Raw genomic sequence first — 18,197 nt, 5'->3', positions numbered from 1 at the left:
ACTAATTAAAGTTTAATGGGACAGGTTATGGGTGTTTGTACGTCAAGAAGGAGATAAGGAGAGCAGTTCAGAGTGATTTATGCAAGGACTGGAGTGAAGACAGAAGCGGTTGCCGACAACGAAAGCCTCCAAAGCAGCTTGAGTCCTGCAACGTGCCTAGAAAAGTTTTAAAGAGGCACTGCGCAGTTTGTACTCGCTGGAAGACGTCTGATTCCTCAAGGAGCCACCTCAGCAGCTGGGAGACGGTCTACAGGTGTGTGAGTATCGTTCCTAAGCCCCAGGGAGGATGGCAGAGTCCCAGGAAAGTTTTACTGTCCCGTTTACGCGACTCAATGGGAAAAATTGGCAAGATTGGAAGGCTAGAGTAAGGGTTTGGTTGCAAGCAAAAGAGTTGTGGAGCTGTACTGAAGCACCGCCTTTACAGGCAGCTGCAGACGCGTCTGCAGAAGCCAAAGCAGCAGCAGCAGCTTCACAGAAACGCGACAGGAAAGCCCAAGGTCTACTAGTTTTGGCAGTGGGATCAGAGCAAATGCCTTATGTTTCTGAGTTAAAGAACACGCATGAGGTCTGGACGGTTCTGCAGCGGTTAAATTCCAGAAACACTGCGGGGGCCAAGATCCATGCTACAAGATGTTTGTTTGATTTACGTCTCCAACCGGGAGCGTGTGTGAAAGAACATATTGCCAAAATGGTGTCTGCCTTTAATCAACTAAGGCAGCTGGGCATTCCTTTTTCTATGGAGCAGCAGTCATACATATTGTTGTCTTCTCTTGATAAAAGCTATGAGACTCTAGCTCTAACTTTGGAAGCTATGCCTTCAACTGAATTAACCCTTGAATACATTTCTTCTCGGCTTGCGGATGAACAGGATAAAAGGCAAAGAGAAAGAGGTTTGTCTTTAAAGGGGAGTTATGCTGTGCCTAAGAGTGTTGATGCTGAGTTTGAGCACACAGTAAATGCTTTTGCAGCTAGACACTGTTTTCGCTGTGGTTCCCCTTCCCATCTAATCAGGAATTGCACACGTGAACCTGGTCAAGACAGCAACAAGGCCGTTACCCCTAGTTACCAGACAAGGAGTTCCAGGGGACGTCGAAGAAGAGGAGGAGGTCGTGGCTACTCCCACAGCACACAGCACATGGCTTCAGCAATGGCGTTGATGCAAGGGCGTGGCCAAGGCAGCAATCTACGCTGGTTGATCGACAGTGGTGCATCTCACCACCTGGTGGCGCCATCTAGTGTACGTTTGCAGAATTGCAGACATTTGCAAACCCCTAAAGTTGTGACAATGGCAGATTCAACTAAACGTTCCTTAGAGACTGTAGGCACAGTGTTCTTAAATTGTTTGCAAACAGAAATTGATGCCTACGTGCTAAAGGGACTGAAGGGGTGTATTTTGTCTGTGTCAGAACTTGATAGAAATGGGTTTAAAACTGTGTTTGAAAATGGGGTTTGCACTATTTCAAAGAATAACGTATCTCTTTTGCAGGTGGAATGCAGAAATGGGTTATATTATTTTGAGACAAGTCCAGATGAAGTTGAACAGGTTCATGCTGGTTGTGTGAACACGCCTACCCATAATTCTTGTGTTCATTTATGGCACCGCCGTTTAGGGCATATTAATTTTCAGTATGTTAAAAGGCAACCTGAATTATCAGAAGGGTGCAAATTGAACAAATGTAATAAGTATTTGGATTGTACTGCATGCAAAAGTGCGAAGGTTCATAGATGCAGCTATCCCAGTTCAGATAGGAAATCTGACAAAGTATTCCAACTTGTGCATATGGACCTGTGTGGCCCAATGCCTGTTGCTAGCATGGGAGGTTCGAAGTATGCACTGTGTCTCTCGGATGACAAAACAAAGGTTACATGGTTCTTTCCTCTCAAAACAAAAGCAGATACTGCAGAAACAGTTAAAAATTGGGTTCATGCGGTAGAACTTGAATTCGGTACTAGAGTACTTGCTTTTCAGACAGACAGAGGGTCAGAATTTACCGGGTCTGTGTTGCAGAATTTCTTTAAGAAAAAGGGAATTAAGCATCGTCTGTCTACACCTTATTCCCCCCAAGAAGGAGGCGTGGCCGAACGTAAAAATAGGGTTCTGCAAGAGTTGGCAAACTCTATGTTGTTTGATGCTAAACTTCCTCAAAGTTACTGGGCGGAAGCCTGGCAGGCGGCTACTCATATTCTGAACCGAGTATATAATTCGGTAATTGATACTACGCCTTATTTTGCTTTATATGGGAAGAAGCCCAAAGTTAATTACTTTCGGGTGTTTGGATCTCAAGCCTATGTACTTATCCCAAAAGCGTTAAGGAAAAAGGGAAGTCCAAGGGCTAGGAAACTCATCTTTTGCGGGTACGAACCACATGCCAAATCTTGGAGGTTTGTGGACCCAGGTGGGGATACTACAAGAGTGGTCCTCAGTAGGAGCGCTGATTTTTGTGAGCAGTCCGGATGGACTCACTTACACGCTAACCCTGACATTTTGAGAGATGATTTAGGCATTCATGCTGAGAAAGAAAGTCCAGAGAGTGATGAGCCAGAAGGGGATGGTGCACACGGTTCAGATGCAGATTCTGATCAGGCACGAGGTTCTTCTCCTAAGGTAGAAAAGCCAGAATCTAGGAGTGCTCCAACTTCGCCAGTCAGTAGGCCTAGCAGACAGCAAAAGCAAAGCAGGTCACCTGCAACACCAAGCCCAAGGGAGGTATCTAAACGGAGGTCTTTATCCCTAGAGGCACGTCCAGACATAAAGTCTGAGACAGATTCTGACAGCCAACGGTCAGAGGGGGCACAAGAGGAGCAATTGCGCAGGTCAAAACGCGCCACGAAGGGCAAGCCGCCAGAGCGGTTTAAGGTGACAAGTGTATACGTAAATATGGCACAGTGTGAGCCAGAAAGCTATATGGAAGTACAACAGCTTCCAAGCTCAGAAGCCGTAAAGTGGCAGGAAGCAATGGAAAAAGAGATGGCTTCAATGAAGTCTCTCGGTGTGTTTACAAGTACAGAGCTTCCGAAAGGGCAACAAGCTGTAGGTTGTCGATGGGTATATCGTTTAAAGCCCACAACTACTGAAGAGTTGCAATATAAAGCCCGACTAGTTGCAAAAGGGTTTTCGCAGCGCAAAGGTGTTCACTATTCTCAAATCTATGCCCCTACTTCAAGATCGGAGTCATTAAGAATGCTTCTAGCCTCTTCAGCTAAGAAGGGAAATAAGCTGTTTCATTTTGATGTCAATGTGGCTTATTTAAATGCAGACTTACAGGAGGAAGTCTATATGACACCACCACCAGGTTTTGAAGGAGACAAGCCAAACCAGGTCTGGCGCCTACACAAATCCATTTATGGGTTGAAACAGTCCGCCCGTAATTGGAATTCCTGCTTAAACGATGCTCTAGAGAGCATGGGGTTCAGAAAGAGCGCAGCAGATGCGTGTCTTTATCTAAAAGGCTCGGGATGTGAACAAGAAGCAGTTTTGATATTTGTTGACGATTTATTATACAGTGGAAAGGATGATAAACTTGCACAACAATTTGCCACAAAGCTTGGAGAAAGGTTTCAGATAAAATCACTAGGCAATGTATCTGTTTATCTAGGAGTTAAAATTCAGCAAGATGAAAATGGTAACTATTGGCTTAGCCAAGAAGCTAAAATCCAGCAGTTGCTGGAAAGGTTTAAAATGAACAACTGTGCTGGTGTTAAAACCCCAATGGAGTTAAGTTACACAAAGGATGCTCAAACTGAGCAAAAGGCAGAGTTCTGTAATCCCGGGGTTTACCAGTCAGCGATAGGCAGTCTACTCCACATTGCACAGTGGACTCGGCCCGATATAACATATGCTGTCAACATGCTGTGTAGACAAGCTGAAAAACCATCAATGCATGCTTGGCAAGGAGTAAAAAGAGTTTTAAGGTATCTCCAAACTACCAAAAGCTTTCGCTTAAAACTATCAGCAGAGGGCAGCACACAACTTGAATGTTGGGCCGACAGCAGTTGGGCAGATGCTGGACCAGATAGAAAATCAGTGTCAGGAATGGCGATAAAATTTGGAAATGCACTAATTGGTTGGAGATCAAGAAAACAATCACTTATAGCTTTAAGTTCAACTGAATCTGAGTTCAATGCGTTATCAGATATATGTAGAGAACTGGAATTTTATAAGCAACTGGTACAAGAATTGTTTGGAGAATGTTCCCTACCTATCAGAGTGTGGGAAGACAATCAACCTTGTATTAAACTAGCTAAATCAGGTCAATTCAAGGCGCACACAAAACACTTGGATATCCGTTATCAAAATGTATGCCAAAGTGTAAAACAAGGTTTAATTGAACTAAAGTATTGTCCAAGCCAAGAAAATCTCGCAGACGGTTTTACAAAAGCTTTGAGTCCGCAATCTCATAAATGTTTCTGTTCAGGTTTAAATTTGTATTAAGGTTGGTACAGCTCAGTGTTACGAGCGAGAGGGGGTGTTGCTATCAAAGGGTTAAAAGAGTAGCAGAAACGCTCTAATCACTGAGCAGCTGGAGGTCATTAGGCTTCCAGGAACATGAGTCTGTATAAATAGTCCCCCTGTTTGTTTGTTCTTCCCCTTCTCCCTTTGGGTGTGTGTTTTGCTGAGATGTGTGGTTCGTCGCCAGGATTGTTTTTTGGTGTTTTGTAAATAAACCTTATTTTTGATTTACAAACCGCATGCTCCAGGACTCCTTTTTGGGAAGATGCTGCCTCTCCTGCCCTTCTTAGCTGCTGCGCGAAATCCTCTGCCGTGGTGAGACTTTTAAAGAAGGAAGTGCACTGGGCATTTACATTAAACTAATTAAAGTTTAATGGGACAGGATGCAGCAAAAGGGAGGTATGGGGAAGTCAGTATATGTTTAATGTGGTGTATGTCATTGTTTTGTAACGTGTTTGTTCTTTATTATGTGTTGGAAAAATTAATAAAAAATTTTATTAAAAAAAAGAAAGAAAAGAAGCTGAAGTTTGCAATTGCTTTTGGTGGAACTGGCACTATTTTAAATACTTGCATTGTCTTTCAGGGTGATTGCCAAACACTTCTGCCATCTTTTTAGGCCACAACCTACTTCCTTCAGAGCTGCTTTTATCTAGATAATTTACCTTGGTAGAATACCTGACTGTAATGAAGAACGGATTTGAACTACATCACATAGTACAAAATTACCTGAGCACTCCACACTTGCATCCCTGCTGTGGTCACAGGTATGCTCTCCCCAGGGTCTTTTTTGGCATTCACTCAGAGCTGCTTCTTTTCCTGTGCAGTTAACTCTGTCTAGCCAGATAGTACCAGATCCTTGGCCAAACCGTGCGCTGCCTGACACTGTTACAGGCTGTCCACAGTCCAGTTCCCTGCACACGACGTGGGCATCATTCATATCCCAATCAGAACCACAAATTGTTCCCCACTGCTTGTTGTGATACACCTCGACCCGCCCTGAGCAGCGACTTGTGCCGTCCACTAGGCGAAGCTCTGATGGGACAAAAAAGAGTTTAAACACCAAAAAAGTAATCCTGCAGAGAATTCCTTCAGCAAGAATAGGTGGATAATATCACTGAAACACCTTGGGGCGGGGGGAAGTGAGCATAGGTTTGGATTAGATGACTTACAAGAGACCCCTCCCCACTCTATGATTCCATACTTTGAAGTACAGACTTGTTGGACTCTTATTGGCGAGGATTATCCACTAATACAAAATAGTTGAACAATAATATTCTCCCATGTTCTTTGCTTCATTTCTAATTGGGGGGAAGTGTGCCTTACCTGCGCATACAACACCGGCATCTTCTGTATGGGTGCAATCATGTACTCCCCAGTCTTTTGCTTGGCATTTGCTGATGGCAGTCTCTGACCCTGTACAGTTAACACCATCCAGCCAAATGGGACCAGTTCCTGCTCCAAAACGAGAACCTCGTGGGGCTGATATAGGAGTTCCACAGCCAAGATAACTACACACGATTGCAGCATCATCAAGGTCCCAATCGTCATCACATATGGTCCCCCAGAGTTTATCGTGCAGGATCTCAACTCTCCCAGAACAGTGATTAGGGCCATTTATTAATCTGAGCTCAGGGGGTTCTGAGAATGAGGAAAACATTGAGAAATAATGGACAATTTTTTTTTTGTTAGTTTCAAGCACAACTGTTTCCACCAATTCCCTGTCCTCTGCTACTACCACAATCTTATCTTGATTCTCTGAGATGCCTACAGATATGCACAGTGTTATGAGTCTGTGGGTGCCAGAGTTTGTGAGTGCTGTATTTCCCTAAATTCCTGGATCTAGTATATGTTGGCATTTAATCAATGCTTGGGGTGTTAATTAACTGTGTGAATTAAGTGGTGTACTAGAAACTAATTTCCTGGAATCAGCAAGTGTAAAAAGCTAATGAAGACAGGCCAGCCACCCTTTGCCCTTATTCTGGTACCCATTTAGATTTGAGGAGCCAGCCTGTAATGAGTGTGGAATAACCAGCCTCATTTAACCAAATGCTTAAGTCTAATTAATGCACAAAGAAGTTAAAGCCAGACTTAGCTATGTCACTTCCCCTCACCTTGGGATAAAATGGACAATTAAGTCTTTGTTTCCTTCACTCTACCATTTTGATGTGTGAGGACATATGAGCTGATTGCTCCAGCTTAGCCGCATGGCATTCACCAGCCTCTTTTGTTTCAGACCAAAATGGAGTCCAAAATTAGCATTTCCTTATGCCAATAGTTTAGGAGCTTTTACCATTTTGTAACCAAGCTACATTTTACTGCCTCTACAACCCATCTGACTGCTGTATGGAAAAGCACATGAGTGTGACCTAAGAAAGGTTTGTAAGTAAACCAATTCATAGCTTTAAAAACATGTTTGTTTTTTCTATGATAGGATTAGTAGGAAACTTTGGAAGAAGCTTTCAAGCAGGTTATCTTTGGAGCTTACTTGGAGGGGCACATTTTTAAAGGTTTTACAGCCTATATTTCCATGCTTTATTTTGTTACATGTTTTGCCATGTTACATCTCTGTTGGGGTTCTTTCACCAAAGAGTATTTGGCCCAAACTAAGCAATTCATAGCACAGAGGCCTCAAACATCTGAGTATTAAAGCTCTCCTATCACAACCCATATTATGGTCTCACTCCAGTTTGGGTTCCTGATGCTGTTAAGGTTATATGTCATTTGGCTGCTAGTTTTAGACGAGGCACTACTTTCCCATGGTTAAATGAGTAGCTGAAATATAAATTCTTCCAGGCTCGGGGACAGAGTATGTGATTATTATTTTAAATTTTCATAGTTCCTTAGTTGTACAAATCCATAGATTATTACCTTCACACTCCACACCAGCATCCTTGCTATGGGCACAGCTGTGTTCTGTCAATGTTTTTGGTGGACATTTCCTTAGACTGTCTTCATCCCCTGTGCAATTCACTTGATCCATCCAGATGGGGCCAGATCCCTGTCCAAATTTAGCTGCAAGAGTTGCTTTTAGAGCAGCTCCACAGCCCACTTCCCGGCACACAACATGGGCATCAGCTAAGTCCCATCCATTGTCACACACTGTTCCCCATCTTTGGTTATGAAGCAACTCAACCCTGCCAGTACATGGAGATGAACCACCTGCCAGTCTCACCTCTGTTTGGAGAGAAAAGGGGAAAACATAATAATTCACCTTCTCAGCAAAACCAATGATCCTTTCAGTATTTCACCTTTGTCAGTAGCCCATCAGATTCCTTGTGCATGTTGAACATGGGGTGTTGATGGAATCCATTTTCTTTGGTGTGTTCCCAGAGTTCTAGAGACATAGCATCACCAGTGGACACTGTTGTTTTGTTTCTATCTGCCATTTTTAATAATCCCTGATTGGCGTATCCCCTCCATGAAGTAACTCAAGGGTTATCAACCTTTCTAGGTCCATGGCAAATTTGTTATATTGAATGAATGCTGTGGGTGCGACTCCCCCCCTCACTTTTTCCCACCCTCCCCGTATCAGAGCCCTCCCATAAGAGTTAGAGAGAGAAAGAGGATGCATGCACACCTCACTGTCCAAGGAGTCTGGGTAAAAATGAGACTCATTAGAATTAATCTGAGCTTTGAAAAGCACATAGAGCTGAAAGAGGAAGTGGGAAAGTGTGTCACACTTTCAACTTCCTCCTCCAGCTCTATTTACATTTTGAAGGCAAAAAAGGTAACCATCCTCACCACCTTATGACTAAGGGGGTGGGGTGGAGTCAATGGCTTCATGTGTTGGGATGGATTTGGAAGGTACGTTAGGATATATGATTTATTTATTATTCTTCCTCTTACTCACTTGAGTAAGATTAGCATCTGGTTTAGCAGAGTTAAAAAATATATACCACCCTTTGCAGCATTAACATAGAAACTTGGGTCAAAACTGTGCAGCTTTCTAAAATTATCCAGGATGCCTTTGGGAAACTGGAGCTTCCCCTTTATTTATCCCTATATAAATAAAATAGCAACACAGAAGTCTGTAATGTAACAATGTAAAACTATTATTTACTTACATAAAGCTGCAGACTTGATTCAAGGCAAAATAGACGTCTGGATTACAAAATACATGGTTTAAATCAAAGATGGTGCCTATGCTCAGGGGCATACAGACCACGCATCCTATCCCTATGGCTGCATGATGAGAAAGGTCTCAGGCAGCTTTCATTTTAATCACACTCATTAACCCCATTTTGATTTTGTAACAATAAATACAATTCTACTTTTTTACCCAGATTGGACTCTGCATTTGATTGCTACCCTGCATTTCACTGCAACATCCCCATGATGTGCTGTGACTCTAGAACACAAATTTTGAAATTCACACCTCCATGGGCATGTAGGGATGCACATCTGATCAAGGGCATTTGTTTACCTTGCTGAATAACCTACCTGAGCAAAGAACGCCAGCATCTTCTCCGTGATGGCAGTCATTGTCTCCCCAAGCCCTTGCTGGGCATTGACTGAGGCTTGATTCTGTCCCTGTGCATCTGAGTTCATCTAGCCAGATGCGACCAACTCCTCTTCCAAAATGTGCTTCACGGTGGGCTGATATTGCAGCTGCACAGCCCAGTTGCCGACATACTACTCTGGCTTCCTCGATGCCCCAGCTGTCATCACAAACGGTGCCCCACTCTCCATTATGGAGCACCTCGACTCTCCCACTGCAACGACTCGAACCATTCACCAACCTGATCTCAGCTTGGGCTGGTTCTTCAGGATGTGAACTCCAAGCTCCACCACCTAGGTACACAAGTTTCAGAAAGTGGATTAGCCATTTTCATTAATTTTAAATTGACTTTAACTTTTACTTTAATTTTAATTTCCCAGTCAAATGATCCAGATTGTGCTCCAAAATATATTTTCCTTCAGTTAGTTACACCTTTCCCACTGCTTCAAAATAAATAAGGTGTTGTAGCAGTTGCAAGCTGTTGGCTGGCAGGAGGAGTGTTACTACGCAATGAGATGAATAGCAATGATTTTATTTTATTTATTTTATTGTTTATATCTCTTTCTTTTAAGCCAGCGGAGCTTCTCTGTCTGTCTGTCCCTCAGCATTCAGACCTGAGGTTATAATGCTAGTGCTTCTGTCCCATTCTACAACATTCCTTTTACACTGCATTTCCTGTTGCATTGTGGAACGATGTATTTTTGATCGCTCTACCATGTTGCACTAAATTTCATTCTCACCAGTGGGTGGTGTGTGACACATGTGTGCTTCTGTTTCTCTGCAATTCACCCCTGAAAATGGTGGGAAAGAACTGTGTGCTCAGAATATGGCCCCAATTTTCATCCCATGAATTTTTGGGGTTAACAGGGTTGCAAATGGATCCCCCCCCCCCGGAAGCAATGAACATAGTGCCGGCATGCAGAGGGTCGCAAGGCCAGCTGGCTAGCCCCAGCTGGGTCATCTCCTTCCAGCCGTCCCATCAGCCTCTGCTCCGAAGTAAATCAGCGACCCAGGCTTCAAAGCCAGGGCACACTATATTAGCAGGGCAAACTGCACACACAGAATAGGTGTAAGGCTTGTGGAAGCATACTGCAATTACATATTTATTAATCATAATTCAGGACAAAGAAACACGTCGTCTCTCTCTTTGTCTTCTCGTGAGAGAGTCCAAAAGCAATAACACAGTGGAAGTTCCGCTAACGACACCAAAACAGTGCTGGAATGTAAACAGACATGTGACATGTAACAGTTCCATGTCTGCTCTTTAAGGTGGAATAGAAATTTGTGGTTCGAGGGCCCGACCCCCGCAAAGTGAAATGAAGACACAAGGACACATGATATAAGGTTAATGGGCTAGAAAAGGCCACAACTTTCTTGATTGCAGCAATGAAAAGGTATTGGCTTAGGCATTGGATTGAAACAAGTGGGTTTATTCACCAGGGGTTCATCACCTGTTGATGCTAATCCAACTATAGGCTCACCCCTGCTGTCACTGAGGGTCGTGCCATGGCCTCCCGCCAAGCAGGCATCGGACAGAATACATGACTGCCAGATTCCTTTAACGGAATACCCCTAAAAATTGAAGGCATAGGCGATGGCCACACCTAGCACTTCGACACACCACAACACATTATTCCAATGCCTAACCTACCCACCAATACCACAAAAGTTGTGACGATTGCTACGAGGTAGGCGAAAAAACCAAAAAGCCTAATGCCAAATGGAAAAACTCCTACCAGGCCCCCTGGGCAACCAGGGCGACCAACCTAAGGTCCATAGCAAGGCCAATGACCTAAGCCCTAACTAAAAGGGAGTGGAGGGTGGGTGACTCGTGACGGGACGAGGAGGAGGAATGAGGCCAGGGAAAGGCTGGCGCTGCAGCAAAAGGCTGCTGAACACGCCCCCACCACGGCACCTGGTTGGGTGGCCACCGGGGGGGGGGGGCATGAGCGCCAGCCAGGTGAGCTGGAGGCAGGGGGCAACGCCCCCTGCTGGGCGGTTCTCGGGCTCCCACCCACAACCACTCCCCTCTCTTTCAGGGAGGAGAGTCTTTGTGGTTCGAGGGCCCGACCCCCGCGAAGTGAAATGAAGACACAAGGACATGTGATATAAGGTTAATGGGCTAGAAAAGGCCACAACTTTATTGATTACAGCAATGAAAAGGTATTGGCTTAGCCATTGGATTGAAACAAGTGGGTTTATTCACCAGGGGTTCATCACCTGTTGATGCTAATCCAACTATAGGCTCACCCCTGCTGTCACCGCGGGTCGTGCCATGGCCTCCCGCCAAGCAGGCATCGGACAGAATACACGACCGCCAGATTCCTTTAACAGAATACCCCTAAAAATTAAAGGCATAGGCGATGGCCACACCTAGCACTTCGACACACCACAACACATTATTCCAATGCCTAACCGCCACCCGAGCCAAAGGCTTGCCGCCAATACCCTCAAAGCTGCAACCAATCCCAGATGCTTTTGCTGACACTAGCTAACCAAATGTCGTTCCCCCAGATCCGATAAGTGGACGCCGTCATTCCGGTATAAAGCTTGGTCACCGATCCGGATACGGTCATGATAAATGACTCAGCCATACATAAAGTGCACCCAACGGGCTACCACCCGATTTACGAGTTTCCTGGTTCTTTCAATGGCCATACAGCTTTGCGCACCACGCCAAACAGTTCTTTTCAAGAAGGAGGACCAGAACACCGTTGTTCTGGGACACAAGGCTGCAAGGAATGAGGCCAGGGAAAGGCTGGCGCTGCAGCAAAAGGCTGCTGAACATGCCCCCACCACGGCACCTGGTTGGGTGGCCACCGGGGAGGGGGCGTGAGCGCCAGCCAGGTGAGCTGGAGGCAGGGGGCAACGCCCCCTGCTGGGCGGTTCTTGGGCTCCCGCCCACGACCACTCCCCTCTCTTTCAGGGAGGAGAGTCTTTCCCAACACATAGAACTTCCGCTGGGTTTGCAGAAGCAGCTTTTATATCATGTGGAAGACTGCACATTACATGAAAATTATTAGGCAAGTAAACATCAGGAAAATGAAATGGTCTGAATGCAGCCCCTTAACTTAGCTGACTTTAGCTGACCTTCACCAACCAAGTGAAGTTTTTGCACAATTCATATATTGACAGCTTATGGACGCAGACTTTCTTTGGATAAATACAATGACATTTAGAATGAGTTTACACAGAATATACTGATTTGTTGATAATTATATGTATATTAGGATAATAAGAACATACACACCTGTATATTAAAGGATGGTATTGTAACTATTTTTTTCCATTCACTTGCTTTTTTGCTTTCTTCTTTTCTCAGTCTTTTAATAAATGAAATTCAATAATAATAATAATAATAATAATAATAATAATAATAATAATAATAATAAGTAGTAGTAGTAGTTTTGGCACCAGGGAGAAAAAGCTTAATACTCAGGCTTCAGATATCCAACTTAGTTTTCTCTTATTTTCACTTCCCATGTCCCTCATCAACTGACCATTTCTTCCAATTGAAGACCCCAGTTGATAAACTGTCAACAAGTAGCTGCTGCTAAAGAGGTTTGCAACATATTAACAGCACAAGGCTCCGAACTTTGACAGTTACACTCTGACGTCAGCAGAGGTCACAGTATTCGTTTCCAGAGCGAATACACATTTGGCATTTGTCCACACTATGCCATTATCTACTTTTCCAGTAGGGATAGGCAAATTGTCAATTTCTCATAATACACACACATTTTGTATGTGATTTTGGTTAAGAGGCTCCTCTGAACAAGTGCAGCATGATTTCCCCTGCCCCACTGTTTTTTCCACTACTCCATGCCTGATATCCTTTGTACACTACATTTCCTCCTCCTCCCCCTCCCCTCCTCCTCCCCCCATCTCTCTCCCTCCCTCTCCCTCTCTCTCCCTTCCTCCCTTACTGGGTGATTCACAATTGGTATACCACTTCTTCTTATTTCCCTACTTGGGACCCCACCCCCGAAATCACAATTTGGTACAGACCCAGTAGCCCTTCCCACTGTGATTTTGTAACCTTGGTACACCCCACTTTCCCTCTGCTCCCTGCTATCATGAATCATTTGACCACATTGTGCCAGTCTAACATGGTACACTTTCCTTCCTGTATTCAAGGAATTCTCTCTTAGTACACTACTTCCCCTTAACTTTCTAGCTCTCTTACACACACACACACACACACACACATGCACACAGACAACTTATCTCCACTTATCTCTCTCACACACTTTTGCTTCTATTCTGAAGTCCAATTTGCGCGCGCACACACACACACACACACGTGTATATAAAAGATATATAATTGAAGTGTTATGGGGGGGGGACAGGTGAGGCCCATCTTGGGAAGCAGTTTCTGTGCAGCAGAGGTATTTTTATCCAAGAGAATTGCTGCCTGCCTAGCCCCCTTCCTGTTGTGGGCACCAGGCATCCCCTTTAGCCTTTCTGACCCTAGCTTCATCTTAGCTCCCAAGGCAGCAACAGCCACAGCAAGGTCCCCAGAGGCTGCCTCAGCTCACCCACCTGCTCACTTGCTCTCACCCCTCACAGGTGAATTCCTGTCTGCGTAGCCCCCTTCCATGTGTGGTGGTGGAACCACCTTCCCTCTTATTTTTCTGTCTTCTCCTCAGCTTGCCTTCCAAGCAGTGGTTATGGCAGGCTCCCCTCAGGCTGCCTTGGCTTGCAGTGGTACCTTGGTTTTTGAACGTTATCCATTCCAGAAGACCGTTCGAGTTCCAAAACGTTCAAAAACCAAAGCATTTACTTCCGGAAGCATTTTTAAATGGAAAACTCAATATGGAAGATGTGTGGCACATTCAACTTCTAAAAGTATATTTCTGGTTCTACATGCATAGAAAAGTACCAACAGAGCTTTCCCCCACCACCCTCAGAAGGCCTCTGTCAAGGCAAGTGGCAAGGCAAGTCCACAGTGTCCTACGGCCCCTCAGTTATCCTTCAACAGAACAAAGGACAGCTCTCTAAATGAGACAGCAACATATGGATAGACATCAAATTAGAAAAATGAACAATCCAATTTATTATTCCAAAGGTTTGGAAATAAACTGAGTTCCTTAGGAATCTCTTTGCACATTGAATTTCCTAATTTCCTTGTGGTAAGCAAGATTGGTTTATAAGCTATAAGCTTACTGCCCAAAGTAGAAATAATTCTTACCAACTTGCATTTGTGTTCCTATGACTATTTTTTAAAAAAAGACAAACAAATCCAGCAACATCTCAAAAAACTTTGCACTATCAGCATTGTTCTTTCTCAAACGAAATAGATGGTTCTCTGAAACATTGAGCAAGCCTCAGATTTCATAACCTCTGGACAAAGGACACTTTCTCATGCAGTGCAAAACTAGAAAAAGATGAGCATAGCTCACTGGCTGACTTGATCTATGAGAGACCTTGCTCTGAAACCCTGCTAACATTATTAGTACACTAGTAGCGAACCCTGAAAGCTTTAGTGCAATGGTGAGCTCCAACAAGAGTTGATTGCTCCTCTCTACACCAACACTGTTCCCTGGAGCCTTCCACTCCCTTTTAGAAAGCAGGTACAGATGTACAATTGTTTCTGGCCCTGAGGACCTCTTCCTCTGGAGGATCTGGATTTGTACCTTTAAGTTTGGATTTCTCAACATAGTTCCTGGGTAGCCCTGCTACTCCAGATTGTATTTTTTTTTAAAACACTCCCTCTGGCAATGACCCCAGTCTTATCTGGGTCCTCCCTATATGACTGCCCTTGGGGGATGTCCTGACAAAGCAGTTAGGTTTCCCTCAGGTCTGCTCCCTGGAGATTTAAGGCACCTTGTGCCAGTCCCGACACCTGGTTCTCCTCGTTGGATCAACCAACCCAACAATACTTTCCTAACAGCTTTGGCCTTGCTATGGCAATGCTGGTTGCTGTATTCAGGGCTGGGTAGGAATTCGCCCATCAGACAAATTTGCACTGGTCTGAAGGGTTTTGCCTATCTCATAGCAATCATCACAACTTTGGTGGTTTAGGCATTGGGCGACCTTAGTCTTGGATGGAGGGGAGGTTGTAGCTTCTGCCTCCCCCACCTGAACAAGGTTACCCCGTTAAAGGGATCTGGGAAGGAGTTGCTTCTGCTGAGTTGACCCTTGATGTCATTTCCGGCAGGCTGGTCAGAAGTAAATGGTTACCCATTGCCTATGCTAAACCTTTTCATGTGTAGTCAATAAAGTTTTGGCCTGATCTGATTCCATTCTGATTGTGTGGTGTTCCTTATTTCTATCCCAGCAAGTGTCCCTGAAACCCAGTCTAAATGTCACTACTGGCCAACAGATTTGTTATAGCCCATTAGAAGAAGAGAAGAGTTTGGATTTGATATCCCGCTTTATCACTACCCTAAGGAGTCTCAAAGCGGCTAACAATCTCCTTTCCCTTCCTCCCCCACAACAAACACTCTGTGAGGTGAGTGGGGCTGAGAGACTTCAGAAAAGTGTGGCTAGCCCAAGGTCACCCAGCAGCTGCATGTGGAGGAGCGGAGAAGCGAACCCGGTTCGCCAGATTACAAGTCCTCTGCTCTTAACCACTACACCACGCTGGCTCTGAAAGTCTTCTGATGCTTTACCATGTGAGACATAGTTCGCCAATGTCTGGAACATCGCTTTGTCAGAATGCTTGACCAGACACAGATGGTTGGTCTGAGGAGAGGCTAAATCCATTTAAGACTTTGCATTTGTGGGGTAAGTGAGGTAGAAAATCTCACCCATTATATACTCCATTGGGGAAGGTTTTACCCAGTATCTTCTCTGTGTGATGGGTTCATGGGAAAAAGCTGTCCCATGAGCCCTTGCTGAATAGGGGAGGGAATTGAAAGAGGGTAAGTATTTGCTGAATTTGACTGGGTAAATGGGAACACAAAAAAGGGAGGTGTGAGGAAGTCAAGAAACAGGGTTAAATAAGTATAAAGTTAAAAATTGGATTTCTTCTTTTTTATGTATTTCTATGTTTGTTTCCTTTTTTCTGTTGTATGTATGTATGTGTTTGTTTTTTCTTTTTTGTAAAACTTTAATAAATATCTTACCAAAAAAAAAAAAAAAAAGAAGAGGGGAGGGGAAAGCATGTATAAGGCAGCTTCCGCTGGAGCTCACAGCCATTTAGTTTGAGAGCTTCCCATCTGCCCACGCTCAGGTTAGAGCCTTCACTGAGCAATTCTGAGGCACTTGTTGACAGGGCCAGAAAGGAACTTTTCTCTCTCAAACTGATTAGCACTTGGTTGGGGTTGTTTTTTTCACTTTTCCCTCAGTGAAATTATGGTTTTTCTTTGTTAGGTGGAAGAACGTTGTTTGTATGAGGGCAGAAATGGCATTGGTCAGGATCAACATTGAATGGGGGACCCCCATAAAGGGCCTGAGGGGAGAATTGACCATGGCAAACCTAAGCATGGGTTCGGTATTGGAATCTGCACCCTAGTCCCCCAGTGAGAATTTGCTTGCTTGACTTGCACCACGGCAAGGTTCAACACTGGACAACTCCCATTGTACAGGTTTGGAGCGATCCAAAACCAGCAGATCCATTCCATCAACATGGAGCTTGTGGAATGATGAACTGATCCTGGGACCCAGTGCCATGCCAACCCTTGCCTTGACTGCTGCTGTCAATAAAGAATTGGCCTGATTTTATGCCATCACCGTTGTACAGTCTGGTTATTTTGCTGCTTTCATAATTTGCCCGGGGAAAAGACATGTAAGGACATGTAGCCACCTTATGAACGACTTACATGGCTAGCGTATTTGGTCTACCTCTCCCTCTTCCCCCAGTTAAGAAGGAACACACAAGTTACTTTTCCTCATACTAATCTACAGTCTCCCTTTCTATAACAACTGGAGATAAAATGAACATGTCCTACTTTTCAGTTTCTAGCAGCAGCACTTAACGAAGGCTCTATCTGAATCTTACAGGAGAGAAAGTTAATTAGTGGTGAGAACACACTGCACATGCTCAGAAACCCATCAGTTTGTTTTTCACTTATCCTGAAATAAGATCAAGACTAAACCTGGAGAGGGCTGACTTTAGATTTTCATGGTTGGTTTTTTTTATATACTGTGATGATTGAGCCTTTGCAGTCTACCAATGCATTGCAAAAAGCCAGATTATATACGGTACTCAAGATCTATTAATAGTAGGGAATAACTAAGCACTCCTGAATCCAGAATATTGATTTGTGCTTAAGTACAAAAAAAAGGTTTCATTCATCAAGTCAAGCATTCTTTGCAAGAACCCCTATAACTATCAGACACGAGACCAGCCAAAAGTAGACCACAATCCAATTTCTCACCCTATCAGGTTTTCTGGATCAGACAAAAAGCTACCTACTTCATCTTTCTTTCCAAGAGCTTCAGCAACCAGCAGGCATCATATGGTCCACCAGAATTAGTCCAGTGGGTCATCATTCCCCTTGCAACCATTTTCAAGCCACTGCTGATCTAGTGGGATCTTTAACAGCCAAGCAGTGGGATTTTGTAGGCACTGATGGTGGAACAACAGCAGTGACAGAAAGAGTTGCAGGCACCCATTTGCTAATATGCAACTTAAAAGAGACGACAAGGCTCAACTCACCCCAAAGAGATACCAAGAGAATAAGGACCATTGCCACCTGTCCCAGCCATCTTCCTAGAGAGTTCCCCCAAAAGGGGAGAGTGCAGGCAGCCATAGGTCCTAGGGACTCAACTAGGTTTCTCACTTGAATGGAGTGCTCAGATCCTGAACATTTGGGCTGCAGCTTGTCCTGATGAGATACGCACACAGGTCAATGCCACGGGCAAAGGTTGGGAGGCAAAATGCTCGGAAGGGGCTGGTGGAAACTGAGAGGGAGGAGCATAATCCAGTGTAACTTGGCTGACAGCTGACACTGCTGTTTTTACCATTTTGACATTGTGAAACAACTTTCGGTTCCCCCAAATGGCTAGTTTTTCTCAAAGCTTCAGTGTTTCTCCAAGGGTCTTTATAGCTGAATCCTGAGTGTATCGTTGGGGCTTTGTTTGAGTCAAATCTAAGCCCCGTTACTAGTGTCAGGGATCCTTTATGGAATATGTGAAGGAATAACACAAGTGCCTCTGAGTTTCTGAAGGGTCTCTTTCTCCCTCTAGGAAATAACACATGCCATACTTTGAGGAATGAGGGAAACTTGCAGCTTTGAAGAAAGCTTAAACACCAGCATTACCCAACATCAATATATAGCAATATCCAGAATATGAGGAGTT

At 44.3% G+C, this 18,197-nt stretch overlaps 1 protein-coding gene across 1 annotated transcript in view; it reads right to left on the bottom strand.

Moving 5' to 3' along the window:
* The window catches only part of LOC309355409 (scavenger receptor cysteine-rich domain-containing protein DMBT1-like), a 34,407-nt gene extending 16,645 nt beyond the window's left edge, over positions 1-17,762 (bottom strand). Inside the window, exons 1-5 of the mRNA XM_081886211.1 lie at positions 17,554-17,762; positions 8,891-9,241; positions 7,319-7,624; positions 5,774-6,088; positions 5,177-5,482 (exon numbers count right to left, since the gene is read on the bottom strand). Of these exons, the coding sequence (XP_081742337.1) occupies positions 5,177-5,482; positions 5,774-6,088; positions 7,319-7,624; positions 8,891-9,241; positions 17,554-17,647 (1,372 nt within the window). The 5' untranslated portion in view covers positions 17,648-17,762. The remainder of the gene's footprint in view (positions 1-5,176; positions 5,483-5,773; positions 6,089-7,318; positions 7,625-8,890; positions 9,242-17,553) is intronic.
* Positions 17,763-18,197: the final 435 nt, after the last annotated feature.

This window comes from Podarcis melisellensis (genome assembly GCF_964234715.1).
Source record: "Podarcis melisellensis genome assembly, chromosome: 13".
In the NCBI taxonomy this organism is placed as follows: domain Eukaryota; kingdom Metazoa; phylum Chordata; class Lepidosauria; order Squamata; family Lacertidae; genus Podarcis; species Podarcis melisellensis.
The sequence above is the reverse complement of the archived record's forward strand: the minus strand, read 5'-3'. Positions and strand labels throughout refer to the sequence as shown.